General features: G+C 42.5%; 1 protein-coding gene and 2 pseudogenes across 5 annotated transcripts in view; 1 reads left to right on the forward strand and 2 right to left on the reverse strand.

Moving 5' to 3' along the window:
* TFDP2 (transcription factor Dp-2) overlaps window positions 1-13586 on the forward strand; it is a 120186-nt gene extending 106600 nt beyond the window's left edge. For 3 of the 5 annotated variants that reach the window (XM_011357430.2, XM_023529082.1, XM_023529083.1), the window contains 3 exons: window positions 2770-2936; window positions 6669-6774; window positions 6986-13586. In XM_011357430.2, coding sequence (XP_011355732.1) covers window positions 2770-2936; window positions 6669-6774; window positions 6986-7169 — 457 coding nt within the window. In that variant the 3' untranslated portion in view covers window positions 7170-13586. The remainder of the gene's footprint in view (window positions 1-2769; window positions 2937-6668; window positions 6775-6985) is intronic. The other 2 variants (XM_011357427.2, XM_011357428.2) reach the window with 1 other exon arrangement.
* LOC111738152 lies at window positions 2110-2228 on the reverse strand (annotated as a pseudogene).
* Window positions 13587-14339: 753 nt separating the features above from the next.
* On the reverse strand, window positions 14340-14458 carry LOC111738135 (annotated as a pseudogene).
* Between the last annotated feature and the right edge of the window lie 3292 nt (window positions 14459-17750).

The raw sequence follows: 17750 nt of genomic DNA on the forward strand, positions 1-17750 counted from the left end.
TATTTCCATGCCTTGGCTATTGTAAATAATGCTACAATGAATGTATTTTTTCAAGATAGTGATTTCCTCTGCATATATTCCCAGAAGTGGAATTGCTGGATCATATGATATTTCTATTTTTAATTTTTTGGGGAAACTCCATGCTGTTTTCTATAGTAGCTGCACCAATTTACAACCCCACCCACATATTTTTTATATTTTAAGTAGGATTGATGATACTATTCATCAGAAAGATTGAGAAGTAGCAGTTTTCAATACAAAATTTACATATAATTTATTTTACCCTTCATGAAAATAGTTTATATCCGTGGTCTTCAGACTGCGAGCAGTTATCATGAGATAGTTAAGAGAAAATAGGGTACAGAGTGAGACAGACACGAGTGTGGATTATGGCTCCCCCATTTAACTGCTTCAGAGCTCTGTTTTCTGAACAAATCAGGATGATATCAGGGCCTCCGTCACTTCCTAACCTTGTGAGGATTAAATGAAATAATGCCTGTAAAGGATCGGATTCAAAGCAAGCACTTTATAAATGTTAAATGCTGTTACAAAGGGTCAGCGTCTAATTTATCATTCAAATTGGGATACATTTGAAAGCAAAAGGAAGCTCAGTGATCACATAAATACCAAAGGCAGAGCCCAGGACTGTCCCAAGGAGATTGGAACTTCTGGTCGCCTCAGAGCTGCAGCTTTGCCCTTGGGCTTCTTCACCGTCCCTTGTTTTTCCTAGTCTGCTGCCTGGCAGTGTTGCTTCCCCCGAATACAGAGATTCTGGGTCACTTAAATAAGAAGGTACCCCCCGCCCCACACACACACGCACGCACACACACACGCACGCACACACAAAAAGACAAAGAAGAAAAACAGCGAGTGGGGTTTTCAGAAGTATTTGATAATTAAAACTATAGGCACAATTAGAAATAGTAGAGACTATGTGGGCTATGAAGTCAGAAGATCTGTTTTTAATCTTCCCTCTAGCTATGTAGTGTCTTAACCTCTCAAAGATCTCATTCCTTCCTTTATAAAAATAAGTATTACAGTATTGAAGTTGCTGGTTTACAAAAGTTATAGATATATTCATAAAGGGCTAGCCCAGTGGTCAGTAAACAGTAGATTCTATATTGCTATTCACACACTTGGCAAATTTTTTACAAAAACCTGTGTCTAAAAGAACTAACGTAAATAAAACTGAGAATTCTAGAGAGTGGTTAACATACTTTCCGGCGGGCAGGGGAAGAAACCTGTTAGAATTCCAGTTACTCTCTCCTGTCAGTCTCTTGTTTTGTGGGGAATTATAAAATTCTCTTCTTCGGTTGGTCTTCTAAGTCTAAAAGGAGTAGCAGGAAATCTGGGAGTCATTGGCCTAAGGGTTTTATGGATTCTCTTCATCCTGACTGGGGTCTAGTAAGGTTCCCATCCGTGGGTGGTTACTGACTGACTCATGCTCCTTCCCGGCCCTTCCCTGCGTGGAGAAGAAGGAGGCCCTAAGAAGCTTGTAGAAGCTTGTTATTCAAGATAGGTCCTAAAGCCTTGTCTTTCAGTTACTTTGGAGATGCAATCTTTTCTCCTTAATTAGCCAGGAGGCTTTCCCACTATGAGGATTAAATTTACAAAACCATCTGTTCTTAAACCATGTCTGGATTCATGTCTGTGGCAGGCACTCGCCTCACATTTTTTGTGGGAGTTTTTCCTGGAAATTTGTCCATGTACTTTATTCAAGTTCGTATAATTCAAATTATTTAAATATGGCATTTTGCTTTAAATTCTGATTTTTGCCCTGATCTAAGATCTAGCATAAAAAGTTTGACCCTCACATAATTTTAATAGAGAGCACTTCATGACAGTGTGAACCTACCATTGTTCCTGTGCTCTGTCCCTGTAAATCTGAGGCCTGTGGGTGAAGGTGCCCCAGGGCCTCGCCTGAGAGTTAGAATGGCTCTTTCTTCCTACATTCACTTCTTTATTGAAAGCTTATGCTAGGAAGCTGGGCATCCCGATTTAGTCTTTTTCAAGAACATTTTTTTTTTTTTTAGGCGAGGCAACCTTTTGTTGACTTCACAAATTGCAAAGACCTTGTCAGGTTATAATCCCTTATTTTTTAATCTTTTACGCCTACAGCACCTGGTCTTCCTAGGTGGTCTCCCATCCATGTAATAACCAGACCCGACCTTGCTTAGCTTCCGAGATCAGACGGGATCGGGCTTGTTCAGGGTAGCATGGCTGTATACAAGAACATTCTTAAGACATTTTACTCCTTAGACCCTTAAGACAGGATTTGGGGATTGGTTAATTTGTGAAAAGTCTTCCATTTATTGTTTATCAAAGTGAGCCATAGCTAACATTTAACTCATGAAATGAAGTAAGCAATCAGAATGTTTTTTCTTAATAGGCCAACTCATAGTAAGGTTATATTAAAGTGGAAATCTTTCTTAATATTTTATCTTTTGTGACAAATCTGCAGACAACTTTAAAAATACTAGATTTAGACTGGAATTTCTATCTCCAGTCTGCAACAGCTTAATTAGGGCTAAAGTTTATGGACTCCTTTTGTCTGTCACAAGAAAATTGTTTTAATTAGGAAAGTGGTATATTTGAGATGTCATCTACCCAGAACACAGCAAAATGACTCATATTGCTCTGAACAATAACAGTTTCTAGGACAATACCTGAACTGAGGCCCTCATTCTTTTATGTAGCATATTGAGTACAAACCTGTTCAGACTTCTCGAACACGTGGAAAACCCCATATAATTTTGTTTCCTGATGTAGGTTTGAATATCTTTTTAATTTTGACAACACCTTTGAGATCCACGATGACATAGAAGTCCTGAAGCGGATGGGGATGTCTTTTGGCCTAGAGTCAGGCAAATGCTCTCTGGAGGATCTGAAACTTGCGAAATCACTGGTGCCAAAGGCTTTAGAAGGTTATATCACAGGTATGTTAAGTAATGCTTTCGCATGTTGTCCCTGATTAAATGTTCAAACCCTAACTTGTTAAAACCTTTCTCCCTTTCTCATAGAAAGTTAGTTCAAATCTATTCCTGTCCTCAATTCTGTGCCTTTCCCTACTTCTTTAAATGTAGCCACTCTTGAATTTCTTATTTATTATCACTTGCTTTTGGTTAGAGATACAAACACAAATATAGTAAATTGGAAACAATTTATTATTTAGTTTTGTCTACCCCTGATCTTTATATGTAAATAAAAGCAGCAATTCTTTAGTGATTTGATTTTTTTTTTCACACATCATGTTCTTTAGATTTGCCCATATGATTTAATGTAGCTGTAATTCATACATTTTTACTGCTGTATAGAATTCCATTACGTGACTATATCACAATGTATTTGTTCATTTTACTAATGATAAACCTTTAGTTTGTTTTTCTAATTCTTGATATTAAAAAACAGTCCTACTTTGAACATTCCTGTAACTATATCCTAGTGACCAATTTGTTTTCACCAAGTTACACTCTCACCTGCACCATGGAAGCATCCTATTTCCCCAGTCAGCTGTAAAATGGTGGTGTGATTTTTTTTTTTTTAATTGGAATTTAATTCACATGCCATAAAATACACAATATATTTTTTTTGTAAGATTTTATTTGAGTCAAACTGACCACATGTGCTGGGGAGCAATCTATCAAATGCTTCCAAATACACCATTTTAAAGGATACGATTCAGTGGTCTTTAGTATATTCATAAGGTTGTGCAATCATCGCCACTAATTCTAAAATATTTTTATCACCCCAAAAAGAAATTTCATACACATTGGCAATTATTCCCTATCTCTCCCTTCTTCCCAGCTCCTGGCAACCACTAATCTGCTTTCTGTCATTATGGATTTGTCCATTCTGGACATTTCATATAGATGGAATCATGCAATATGTGGCCTTTGTGACTTTTCTACTTAGCATAACGTTTTCAAGGTTCATTCATGCTATAGTATGTATCAGTACTTCGTCTCTTTTTATTGCCCTTGTATGATAAGCCACATTTTGCTTATCCATTCATTATTTGGAGGACATTTGGAATGTTTCTACTTTTTGGCTATAATGAATGATGCTATGATAAACATCCTTGTACAGATTTTTATGTGAACATAAGTTTTCAGTTCTGTTGGGTGTATACCTAGGAGTAGAAATCCTGGGTCATATGGTAACTCTATATTTAAAATTTTGAGGAACTGCCAAACTGTTTTTCAAAGCTGTTGTACCATTTTACAATCCTACCAGCAATGCATGAGGGTTCCAGTTTCCCAGCATCCTTCTCAACACAACACTTGTCATTGCTCATCTTTTTTATTATCACCGCCCTAGTGGATGTGAGGTGGTATTTCACTGTGGTTTCAGTTTGCATTTCTCTAATGACAAATGATGTTGAGCATTTTTTCATTGCTTATTGACCATTTGTATATCTTTCTTGGAGAAATAAACATCTGTACAGACTCTTTGCCCATTTTTAAATCGACTTTATTATGAATTAAAAGGGTATACTTAAAAACAAAAGCACTGTTTTGCATATTCTATGATTCAGTTTGGTTTTTTTTCCCACTAATTCGGAAATCTTCTTTATGATTGTCCTAATGTCAAGAATTAGGAATATTCTGCACAGATAATTTGGATGCATAAACAGTGCTCCTGCCTTTGCTTTTGGCCATTTCCTTCGTTATAAGTATTACCACCTAGAATTTTGCATCGCTTTTTGAAGGCATTCTCATATTAGTTTTACGGTGTTTACGGTTAAATAGAAGTAAAGAAGTAGCTTTTATTTTGTTTTATTTTACGGTTTGGGCCCTTTGGTCACAACACAAACGTCTGTCGATTGAGATTTGGTTTCTGCTGGGTTTAGTTCTTAAATTGGCACCATCCACCTCCTGCAAAGGTGACCCCATTTTCTTGCCCCTCCGCCAAGCAGTCCCGTTATCTTCCCCGCACACACCCGCTCTGTTCTCCCCACACTTTCCCAGAGCAGGACCTGCTGTTTTATTAGCAGCCCAGTCCTCCTGGCGGTCCAGCCAGGGTCTAAAGAAAGGGCTTACTCAATAAATCACCAGAACTTTGTTTTAGCTCATTCTCATTGTAAAAGCTCAGGCCGATTAGGCAAGCTCTGTGGTTTTTATCTCTTCATGACCTCATTGGCAGATCAGGCTACAGACTTTCTGGTTAGTTCAAAAGAAGAAACGTGTGCCTTTCGTGTGCAAAGGGCCAGAGGGGCTCTTAAGATGGTGAGAACCATTGTGTGGGTCCTATGATCATGTGAAAGAAACTCAGGCTTTTCAGAGCCATTGTGAAAAGAAAGTTTAATGTGTTATGCTCACAAACAAAATAGCTGTGTTCAGACAGAAAGTTTCCATATATACTAATTAATATTCAGTACGGGATTCTGGCTTTAATTTTATCTTGTACAGACTTGTTATTTAATGTATTTAAAGTCTGCTATTCTTTTTAGAATTGAAGGTCTTTTTTTTTCCACAGCTTCCTTAGTTAGCCTGTGAGAAAAGGTCCAAAAGGCCGTTCTAAAATCAATGTAGTCATCTAGCTTACTTTTTCCCAGCATAGGAAGCCTCTCACTCGGTCAGACGGTGCCAGGATAGCAGAGATTCCAATCCCAGTACACACAGTTTTCTTTATTTATTTTTGCACAGTAATTACAGAACTATTGATTAAATAGCATAAAAGCTCATTTTGGCAAATTACATTTTCTTAGTGTACGTTCAATTTTATCTTATAATGTAGCTCAAAGGATTTCTTTTTAGGAATGTACAGGTAGGTAGGTAGGTAGGTAGGTAGAGAGAGAGAGAGAGAGAGAGAGAGAAACTCACTATTTTGTAAACGCACTCATTCAGTAACATTTAGATATGTTCCAGTCACTGCCTTCCTTGAGCTAACATTTTAGATAAGGAGACAAGTACTAAACAAATAAAATTACAATAAGAGTTGATCAAGGTTGTGATGGGAGAAATATGGTACATGCATAGAAAATAAGATCAAAAGGATATACCCAAAATACGGCATGCAGACTGAAACAGGAATACCTGTCTGACCCTTGAGAAAAACGTGACTGCTTGTGACCTTTTAAAATAAGGGCTAGTTTGAGTTATAAGCAAAGGATACTGGGGAAAATAATAGATCTTTGATGACTTGTATCACTGAATTCACCCGTGGGCACTTGAAAAAGACGGTGCAATGGGAGTTTTGGTAAAAATCTTTCTGTCCTCACTGATAACTTCTGGTTTGACTTTCTCTTTACCCACTCCTGGCTGTGGCTTTTAACATCCACAGTCTCAGAGTCCCTGAGTCTTTCGTGATGAGGACAGCAGGTGTCCAGGGTAGTATGGTGATCCCTGTACTCAGTGAGCTGCCCTCTCCTATTGAAATTAAAAAAAAAAAAAAAAAAAGAATGAGGTTCTAGGATTCGTTTAATTTGAATTAATTCTTTCTTGTTATAGTCTGCTTTTCCATATTTTTTTCCTGCTCTCATGTTCTAGAATTTTTTTTTTTTTTCCAAGCTGAGGAAACCTGGGTTTTTCTGAGGGCGGGAGACTCATCTAGCTGTAGTTTAGAACAGGCTTATGATGCCCTTACTTGTCTGCTTTCCTCACCCTTAACGGTAGCAGCCACAGAACTCGCAGAGGCTACCTCTTCTGTTTTTGTTTTTTTTCCTATAGATATCTCCACAGGACCTTCTTGGTTAAATCAGGGACTCCTTCTGAACTCTACCCAATCCGTTTCAAATTTAGACCTGACCACTGGTGCCACCTTGTCCCAATCAAGGTACGTATTTTTTCAGGGTTAGAAAGGCAAGCCACGGAGCCTCGTCCCTCTCTGAAGGGGAGAGCCAGCGTGTCACTGCCAGAATAGGTCCTGAACAGATTTTGGCAGAGCTCGCCAGGGGCACCTCCTTTCCCACGTTGTCATTCCTATTTTACCAAGCTTAAAACATACGCCGCATTAATGAGCCTGTGTGTTTTTAATTGTTTGCTAGTGTAAACCAGGGGTTTTGCTTGGATGCTGAAGTGGCCTTAGCAACTGGGCAGTTCCTTGCCCCAAACAGTCACCAGTCCAGCAGTGCGGCCTCTCACTGCTCCGAGTCCCGAGGCGAGACGCCCTGTTCCTTCAACGACGAAGACGAGGAAGAAGACGAGGAGGATTCCTCCTCCCCAGAATAAAGACAGGAGGAAACCCACGTTTCAATAATATTTGACGCTCGTGTGTTTTTAGTGTGAGCTCTTGTTTTTGAAATGATTGCTTCAGTCTTTGCCTTTGTTTGCCCCGTGTGTTCAGTGAAAACTAGGGAAACACAATAAGCAGATTACACGAAGGCTGACATGATCGAGATGAAAGTTAACGTAGTGTGAGTGAAGACTCTGCACAACAGAGCACTAGATCACATCTCAGACAGAGTGCGCTTTCTGAGGTGATAGAGAGGGGATAGTCCCAGAAGATTGGCAGCACGAATGAAGCTCGTTTATCTTCCTTGAGGTGGGGGTCTTTGTGTTCCTGCACGCCCACGCAGCCCTCCTTAGAATTAAGATTGCTACAGGGAGCAGCGCTTGATGATTATGTTTCTCTAGTTTCCCTCCCCTGCCTGGGCTGCCTTTTACAAGGCACAGATGAACATGAAAAGTCCCAGCGGGGGTGACTTGTACAGTGAGGGATGTAGATGGCAATCCTTGTGGCCTCGGGAGCACAGATTGAACTGCTGAACTAGTTGAAAGTCTAGTTGAGGTGCTTTACGCATCAGCTGCCTTAGACGGCTTCTAGAAAGGAGCGAGTGCTAATTCTTAAGTACTTAAGTGATATTTAGAATAATTTATAGTAAAGCTGAAATGATCATTATTAGCCAATGCATTTGGGGCATAGAATTGTTTAGGGCTACTTCTGGAAGCCAACATAGAATAGCATTTCTGCGTGCATTAAATACTTTGCCAGCACTGCCTTTCGCCAGCGTTCTAAATCTGGAGTTTTACGGAGAAGGGAATTGTGTCTAGTTTTAATCAAAGCTATGCATTTCATATAGCGTTTTCATTTACAACAAAAGAAATTCTGATGACCGAATTGCTTGCTTACCCCTGCAGTAATTGTATTTCACTCATCGTGCAATTGAAAATGAACCAAATGTCATTGCTTTTAAAAGATGTATTTTTTCAGAACATGAACAGCAATGTTTTCCTGTACCTGTCACCTTTTGTACATTTTCATGAATCAAAATGACCTTATTGGGTTTATTCCTGGGTAAATTGCATTTCAAACTAACCCGATGTCGTGTTTCACGGAAACTGTCGTAAAAATGTTGAACTCTCTAAATGGTTGGGTTTAAGCGCGATACCCAGTGTGTTACTTCATAGCCTCAGAGCCAAAGATGCCGCCGGCACCCCGCGTGGGTGTGTTCACAGTTAACGTCTCCGAATGGAGGGGTGTGGAGACATCTGCCACCATGGCCAGACCCCGACTTGATTTCACATTAAGGCCTTGAAAAGGAGCCCATAATAATGGAAAATTAACTCTAAATCTTTGTTTCGAATCATTGGGATTTGCCCCAGCTGATACATCTAGCATCTGTGGGCCCAGCACCAAGCCCAGCACCTTTTCTCAATCCCATGGGGGAAGCGTGGGTGCCTTAGTTAGGATGCCTTTTTACAGCTCTGCCACTGTGCTTACAGGGAGCCGCAGGTAAAAAAACTTGGCTGACCTAAAATTTTGATTAGGCCATTAAAAACTAATCCACAAAAACATACAACTTTAAGTTCCTTGGAGACAAAAAACTCATTCTGTCAGAAATGAGCCATCGTGCAGACTCAGAGCATTCGAGGGGGCACAGATAAAGAGAGGCAGCCTTCAGAGAATTCCGTCTCAGCCTGAGTTCCGGGGCACACCCCTGCGGCTGGACAAATGGGAGGAGTCGGAAGCTGCAAAGGTCACAGCCGGTCCCCATGGGCCTCCAGGAGACAGTTCTGACAAGGAGATTGTCAGCTGCACAGTCAGGTGAAACCAGGCTTCCTTCCAAACTGTCCTTAAAGAGGCCGCCCCCTCCCTTAATAACCCTCACCTTTCCCATCTGTGTGCTCAGAGCGGGCCCAGCAACGACCTGGTGAGGCCAAGGGCTGCCGCAGCTAGCTGTTCAGTCTTCAAAGTATTGCGATTCAGCTCTCAAGGCTTGTACATCACCGTTCACTGCTGGCACATGAATCCTAACCAGCCCTTTACCAAATAGTGAAATCCTTGCTGGAGTTCTTGAGAAACCATCCCTCCCATCCTTCCTTCCTCCCTCCGTGTCTCTCTCCCTCTCTCTCTGCCGCTATCAAACTTTAAATTGATATAACATGGGTTTAAAAGAAAAAGCAACCAAAGACTCTTCGTCATTGGTGCCCCATCATCGGCCATCCCAGCCACAGGTGTGTGGTGTTTGACTGGAAATGGCCTCTGATTCTCAGTAATATTTTGGGGTTACTGCCGAGGACATCTAAAAGAGTCGCCCTGTAGTCACCAGTACATGTTGCTGGTGTAAAGCCTTAACCTGAGCAGAAAACTAGGTGGAGATGTTTAGAAAGATAAATTCTGTTATTCTCCCTAATCTCTCCTAAACAGATCTGTCTGGGTCTAAAGCTCAGCCCTCGGTCACGATGTCATATAGAAGTCAAAGTGAAAAGATGTTAGGTTACAATACAACAGTGAGGCTTCTTTAGAGGAGCAGCACCCCGGGGGGTTACTTGCGTGCGCGCATGTGCACACATGGACACCCCTCTCGAAGGGTGCTGGTCACACTGCTTTCTGGGGAGTTCTAGAGGCTTTTCCGCCCCTTGAGGGTCAGTTTAGCTATGACTCTTTCAAGCACATAGTGTCGTTCAGTCAGTAAATTCTTGCTCCATTTAGCACGCGCAGGCGGCATCAGGCCTGCTGTATCTGACCGTGTGTGGGAAGGGCAGTGCCGCCAGGGTTCACAGCAGAGCTCGAGGCACCCCCGGGCAGCTGCCCAGGCTTTCCTTCACCCTTCCCCACTGTGAAGCGTCTCATCCACTTAATCTTTTCATGCGATGACAAGGTGATAAAAGCAGCTTCTCTGAGTGTTGCTATACACTGTGCCTTATGACCATGGAGAACGTTGCCGACGAGGTGGCAAAGGAGGTGCTGCCACAGTGATGCACCCGTCAGTGATGCCCACTGCCCCTGGACAACTGTGCAAATGATGACCATATGTTTCGTTTCCTTCAATTCTGTGTAGAAGTGGCAGGGAGAAAACTTTATGTAGTTTAACCAGGCTGAAAGGGGATAACTCCACCTCCTCAGCAAAATTTACAGTGGTGACCATACCCTGCCATACTTGAAAAATAATGCCAGGGTCAGCCTTCCGACAAACAAATAGCCCATGTCTGGTCATTTAAATGGAGATATTTCACAGAGGAGTTGCTCACTTGAGCCCTGCAGACATCGATAACTCAGCTGTTTGCTAAACCACAACTCTAGCCAGTTGGGTTGAAGAGACAGCAAAGTTGCTCTAAGTGTAGATGTAACTTAGGCCCACTGTCAGAATGCAGTGGGGGTGGGTGTTCATGGGGGCAGGGTTAACCAGGGAAGGGACCTGCCTCAGCCTCTTCTACCATAATCACCTTCGGAAGGAGAGAACCTGGTTAGCTTTATCAGTGATACATTATCTTTCTAGCTCCCTGCCTGAGGGCATGTAAGAGAAGGGTCCCTACCCAGCAAATCTGAGATAGACCTTAAGACTGTGAGTGAGCCCTGGACAGTGAATGTAAAGATTTAACCCTTCAGTAAGCATTTGAATACAGAACAGAAAACATTCAGATTGATCAGTGCTACCGGAAAAAAAAAAAAAAATGGTAATGGAACAATAGGCAATAGGCTACTTTGACTGGGGGTGGCCAAGGAAGGCCCCCCTGAAAAAGTGACATTGGTTCTGAATCAGACAATTGAAAGACAGATGTCTCCATACCTTAGCATGCCACTCTCTCCCACAACGTGCACTTGGAATCGCTACTAAATTCCAAAGGCCGCTCTGTTTTAAGCATACGTTTTAGAGACTGTTAAGGAATCTTTAGGATTTAACAAAAAAAACAAACTTAGCTATCAGCAGTATCCATAAACCAAGAGAAGATTCTAACTAACCCATGAAGTTCTCATTAGCTTCCTTACCTTCCAGTTGAACGTACACAGGAGAAAAGTAATCACTTTTCTGGGTGTTTTCTTCTAGTTTTATAAGTTATTGGATATGTAAAGATCTACTTTTTGTATTATACACATAAAGTGTCAAATTTTATTCTGCCTATGGACTGGCTTTAGTGGGGCTGAAGACTACAGAGGGCCATTTTCCCAAATAGGTTCCCCGTTTTCATGCACACAAAACAGTGGTTCCCAAGCACTGATGATCATATCTGTTTATTAGAGGCCCACAGCGTGTGCCAGGGGCCTGCACTGTGCAGTCTGAGGGATCCTCAGAAATGTCCCTCTCTGTCTGATTCACAGTAGAATGTTCAGTTTGACTTCCACTCAAGCCAAACACTGTTACTCCAAAGGAAAATGTCTGATGTTTGCTTAAGATTTTACCTTTTCCAAAAAATCGATTTAAATATCCACATAAATCATAACATTTCTCAGGAATGAGCCTCTTTACATAACCAAAATATCTCTGAAAAGTTATGCTTAGATAACCTTTGGGGTCCAGTTTTTCCACATAACTCTACACTCACACTATATGCTAAGGAAGAAAAAAATGGGGCACAAAACTTTGACCTTCCAGTTACGTCCTTGGAATCCCTGATAAGTACAGAAGCTTAAATGGTAGCAAACATCCATTCACTCGTCATGGGGCTGAGACAGGAGAAAGCATCCTCATTTATATGTAGTCTGCGCAGCCGTTCTCAGGCAAGGTAGAATCTCGTCTCATTCTTATATGGCCTTTGCTTTACAAAAAGGCCTATGGAAGTCAGCGCTGTCTTGACCTCTTGCTATTCCAGTAGAATGGACTTTGGTCCTCCCTGCTTACAGCTGCATTTACTTTTTCTTTACCAAGGGTCTCAATGAGAGAGAACCTCTTTCCACCCGACTCATTAAGACAGGAAACAAGCCCAGAGCTTGACTGCCTAATGTCCCTCAGCCTGTCTGGCAGGGTTCTGGAAGGACCACTTTGCCTCCTGAAAACTGCCCTCACCGCAGCCCTCCCAGGTGGCTCTGGGATTAAATCAGCCCTGGCACACCAGGTGCTAAACAGACGGGCCACAGAAGTGGGACTCCACTCGTGAGTCCCAGCATGAGGCTGTGGTGTCAGCTTTGGGCCTCAACATTCAGAAGCCCCCAGGTTTAGACAGTCACCCCTGGGAAGAAACACTCCTCCGTGGGCGACAACGGTTACGCACACAGGTCACTGGTAGGGGGCTTGAGAGGTTTAAGTTGCCACCTGCCCCTTCTATACCGCGTTAGCTTGTTTCTGTCCATGCCTGTCTCAACGAGGAAATTTCCCCAGATCATTTTTTGGGTTTTAAAACTCATCACTGTCACTTCAAACTCACCATTCTATCACTGTATTATCTTCACATGCCAGGAACCGTCTACTAACAATTGGCCTGATTTTGCTTGTTCGTGACTGGAGTCAAAGGTTTTTTTGGTTTTTTTTTAATACTAAGAAGTTTGTGAGGACCCAGATACTTTTCTGTTGAAAGACTTCTGAGCAGCTGCAGTTCTGTTTTTCCCAGTAGTACCATGACGGGTTCAACCTTCCAGTGTCCTGGAAAACAGAACCACCAACTGGCGAACTGCACTAGCTGCTCAGGCAGCCTGGACTCTGAAGACTGTGGTTCAGTACTGTGAGGTCCTCGGGACGTTTTGTTGACCACCGCCATATTCGACTTTATGACGAAAAGAAAAAAAAAAATGTGAGTCCGAATCACTTGTTTGTTCACCTTTTCATTTGGAAATACTTTACCCTGATCATGTGCTATTAGGTTTTTTCTCAGAAAATATAGTTCTGCTTTTTTTCTGCGTGAAGGAAACATCAGGGTGCCACACATTTTCAGCAGTTTAAACAAGACAGATAAGGGAAAAACACCACATCTGACATGCCTAACGTAGTAGACTTTATTCGACTGAAGTACCTAACCTAATGTGATGTATTATTTTGTAGCATCTCAAACTTTGTAAATAAATACCATTATTTTTATATGGAAATTTTATAGAAGAGCTTATTTTCCTGGATACTTAATTTCCTGGATTTTCTGAAATTGTTTCTGACAGATAATAGACAAGTCCTAAGCAGTGTTTCTCTAAGGATGGTTCAAGGACCACCTGCAGCAGAATTGACAGGGGTAGGGGTTAAAATTTTGCATCCCTCAGTCCCACCCCAGATACTTGGAAGCTCTGGGAGTGGGGCCTGGGAAGCTGTATTTTTAATAAACTCTGAGTGATGTTTTTGTCCATTAAAGTGTATCTTTCTCCATTCTATAAGGTTAAAAGAAGGAAAAGGAAAAAAAGCATCTGAAATGAGTATCAGTTGTGCTTGAGGATAAAAAAATATTAGACTGATGTATGATTTGAATGAGATGTACTATAGAAAAAAAATAAATAATTTAAAATGTTGTTGTCTCATTATTAGCTGGTGGTTGGGGGGTTAATGCATATTGTGCAATGCCTGGTCCCCTTCCTTTAGGACCGAGACACTCCCCCCGCAGCTGAGCTCCTCCCCCAAGAACTATCCTCAAGGGGATTGCCTTTCCTGAGCTCACACCCACAGCCAGCGAGGGGGCACAAAGCCCAGTCTCCTTGCCTCAATTTGGTGTATCTGAAGGGCGCCTCACCCCAATTTCAGAGTTCCTCATGGAATTGGCCTGTTCCTCTGGCAACTGCATCATGGTTCATCCCATCCTGCTTCCTACACTGTTTTACAGATGGTGTTTCTAGGAGCACTCCCCAATACATGGACACCGCCTGTCCCACCTATGGTGGAAATAGGTTAGATATGTAAAAGTTTTTCTACACTTATTCATAAAGACATATGCACCCCTATGTTAATCGCATCATTATTCACAATAGCCGAGACATGCAAACAACTTAAGTGTCCTTTGACTGGATAAAGATGTATGTCTATGCAATGGAATACTACTCAGCCATAAAAAATGAAATATTACTATTGGTGACAACAGGGGTAGATCTTGTGAGTATGTGCTAAGTGAAATAAGTCCGATGGCTAAGGACAAGAACCATCTGATTTCACTTGTGGAACTTATTTATTTATTTAAAAGAATATTTTAGGCAAGGCAACCCTTGGTTGACCTCACAGATTGCAAGGGCCTTGTCAGCTTATGGTCTCTTACTTTTTTTTATTTTTTATACACCTACAGCCCCTGGTCTTTGTAGGTGGTCTCCCATCCAAGTACTAACCAGGCCCGACCCTGCTTAGCTTCCGAGGTCAGATGGGATCGGGCTTGTTCAGGGTAGCATGGCCGTAGACTCATTCATGGAATATAAAATAACAACAAACGAACAAAAAAAAACCCCTTCATAGATGGCAGACAACGGAATGGTGGTTACCAGAATGGAAGGGGGTTAGGAAGAGGACGAAGAGGGTAAGGTAGTCAAATACAAGGTGACAGAAACTAGACTTATGGTGGTGCACGCACAACAAATAGAGTATACGGATATAAAGTCCACCTGAAATTTAATGTTATTAATCCTTTTACTCCCAATTAATTTAAAAGTGGGAAAAAAGGCTTTCTGTGTTAGAAACCTATGACTTTACATCTTTTTAAGGTCACCTTATAAGGTAATATAAGGAATGTCTTTATAGTCCCAGAAACAGACCTGAATACAATTTTTAAAGAAGATGCTTATCTACCCTTTACACCAAAGCAGCATCAAAGAGAACAACTACGGTGATGAGTACAGAATGCCATGCTTCCAGGCCTCAAGCAGAATTTCTTCTGGCCTCAAGGGCTACAGCGGTGCCTCAACATCTCAAGCAATCCCTACCTGCCCCAGAGAGAGGCAGAAGCCTGTGATAACACTATCTCCTACGTTCCAACAAGCAGAGCAGGGTGCATGGTGGGTACGTGGGTAATCAGAAGATGCAGAAGAGTTTGGAGCAACTTAGGAATCACAGAATAGGGTCAGATCGTGAAAAGCAACACTAGGAAATGGTTAAGAAAGCACTCACTTGAACGTAAACAGCCAGTAAAGAAGGCATCTTCCCATGAAGACTTTCACTTGAGTTCAGTAGACTGCGTAAGTGAGTCTACTGAACACTGGCAGTGGTGCGGAATGTCCAGTGTGGAAGTAGGGAGTCAGGGCCCACACCCTTATCCTAGGGATTTCCTAGAGTGATGAGTCCATGATGGTATTGTGCCCTCTCTGCCCGTTCTATCCCATAGTGCCATTTTTTAGTGCCATTTGGTTAATGTGTCCAAGGATCCATGGAAATAACACTGAGTCATTTGGTTCTAAGGAAGTGCTTTTGCTTTTGTGACCATGTGGTCTTGAGATGTGAAGGACGACTGGGAGTGTCATCAGTAGCCATAGGACGCACCTGACCAGGGAAGAGCCCAAGCAGTTGTTTACTTTAATAACCAGCATCTTGAGCTCGGCTCTGCTGAGGTGACAAAGCATCAAAGATAGCCTCAACCAAGAGAGTCTTCTCTGGGAGACGGAACCCCACTGACAATGAACTTTCAGTTCCTTTTCCCAGAAGCTAGCTATTTTCTCACCATTCCTTCTGATGGACGAACTACTTCTGTGGTTCCAGAGTTCTTCCATTTCTGTGTCTTCACTGGAGCACTGGCTCCTCTTACCTTACTGCTGCTTACACCATCGACACCTCCAGCCTTCTCAGTGTTCTTGCCTGCGGGGCAGGCTCCCTCTGTTGTTCATACTGTGGACCGTTGCCAAGTGCCTGGGAGCCCCTGATCACTGCCAGCTCGACCTTCTTCCTGGGAGGGCTTTCCAGCTTCTTGCTGAAACTTGCTTTTAAGAAATCTTCTCAGAGTATAAAATGCACTTTGGCAAGGATCCGCCTGTATCTGGGTGGGTGAAACCAATCCCATTTAATGCAAGCTAGAATTTGCCAGAACCACTTTCTCACTTTCATGCAAATCACTCTCTGACATTTTTGCCTCTGGGGCACAGTAACTATCACCCAACCACTTCCTTCTTGCTTCTTAACTCCTACCTTGCTCAAGGGGCCTGAAGTACATTGACATCTACCAAGCTCAGATTTGTTTTCTTCCTTCATGCCCTAGTACTTGGCCATGCCCCCCCCGCCCCAAAGCCAGAACTCAATTAGAATTCATGAGAAGAATGTGAGCTAAAGCCTGAAAATGATGATTCTGAAAGACACCATCTCTGCAGGAACTATTTTCAGGTTCTGCTACTAATAGGCTTTTTTTTTTTTTTTTTAAGCCTCTAATGAACATGGGTTTGTTTTGGACCTTGAATCTGAATACAGTGAAAAATGCTTTTGCGGGATGTGTTTTTAAAGCAGCTAGGTATTGTCAGTAGAGACAAGGCCTTTTTTGCCTGGTGGTGGACTATTCTGTATAAAGGGCTCCAGCGCATCCAGCGAGCATCTAAGAAATGGACGGTTTCCTCAAGTTTTATCAAAATTCAGTAAACACTTAATGAAGGGAACAAAAATGACAGATTTTTTTTTTTTTCAGTAAATACTTTTGGAAATTACTTCTAAGAACGAAAACCAACTTTAGCCCTGGGGACCTCCTTGGAAGTCGGATAAAGGCACGTAAAAAGACGCTGACCATCAAACTGCAGCGCATCCACCAGGGAGGTTAGCATCCCTCCCTTTCTCCCATCCCCCTGAGACAGGCAAGCCAGGGCAGATCAGGAGGGGACCTGCTACTTCCCCACAGCATTGACTCAGATCCTGGCACGCGGGCAGCTTCAGCAATCCCAGGGCGCTGGCTTCGGTCCTCACCTAGATTCCTAGAGATAGACCGTTAGAGAAGTCTGTCATCAGAAACAGTGCCCGTAATGGACACACCACCACCTCTAGGGCTTCCAGAGAGTTTCTCAAAAAACATTTCCCAAACTGGTAGATTAAGAATCACTATCACAGAAGCAGCTCTTATCTCCCTATTGGGCCTACGCCAGGAAGCTCGTTTATACATTGATTATGCAGATGAAAGACTGGCCTGGCCAAAGAAATCGGCCTGCTGAGGAAACAGAGGTTCTCCCTATCTCGTCCTCTGCCTGAGTCTCTCCGGAAAGGTTTCTCAGAGCCTGGAGGGCAAAAGCATGAGCAAATCCAGGGGTGGGGTTGGGGTTGGGGTTGAGGTTTGGTCTGGGAGGTAGGTGCCTGCTGGGGCAAGCTGGGCCCACTCTCAGTGAGCCTGACAAAGGAGAGACTGAAAAACAGATGGGAGAAAAAGCTGGAGAGAAATACCGCAGGCAGAGAAAGCACAGAAATGAAAGATGGCAGCATCCGTATAGCATCAGCCATGGAGCTGTGGAGGCCCTGGAGGGCGATGGGCCATCAGCAAGTGGAGGCTGTGTGTTCCCTTCGGGTGCTGCAGGTAGGGTCGGAAACTCTAGCATTTGGTAAATAAAAGCACGGATCTCCTTTGTCGTGGTGTTGTGTTTTATTTAGGTTTTTGTTTAGGAGACTCAACAAATACCAATTGCTGCACTAGGAGTCCCCGATTCAGTTAAGGTCCTGCTGGCTATAAATTAATGATTTCTCCTCATTTGACGATCTCCGATGAGCTGCCATTTTTTAATTTTCGTTTATATATTTATAT

This window comes from Pteropus vampyrus, unplaced genomic scaffold (assembly GCF_000151845.1).
Source record: "Pteropus vampyrus isolate Shadow unplaced genomic scaffold, Pvam_2.0 Scaffold35, whole genome shotgun sequence".
NCBI classification, from domain to species: domain Eukaryota; kingdom Metazoa; phylum Chordata; class Mammalia; order Chiroptera; family Pteropodidae; genus Pteropus; species Pteropus vampyrus.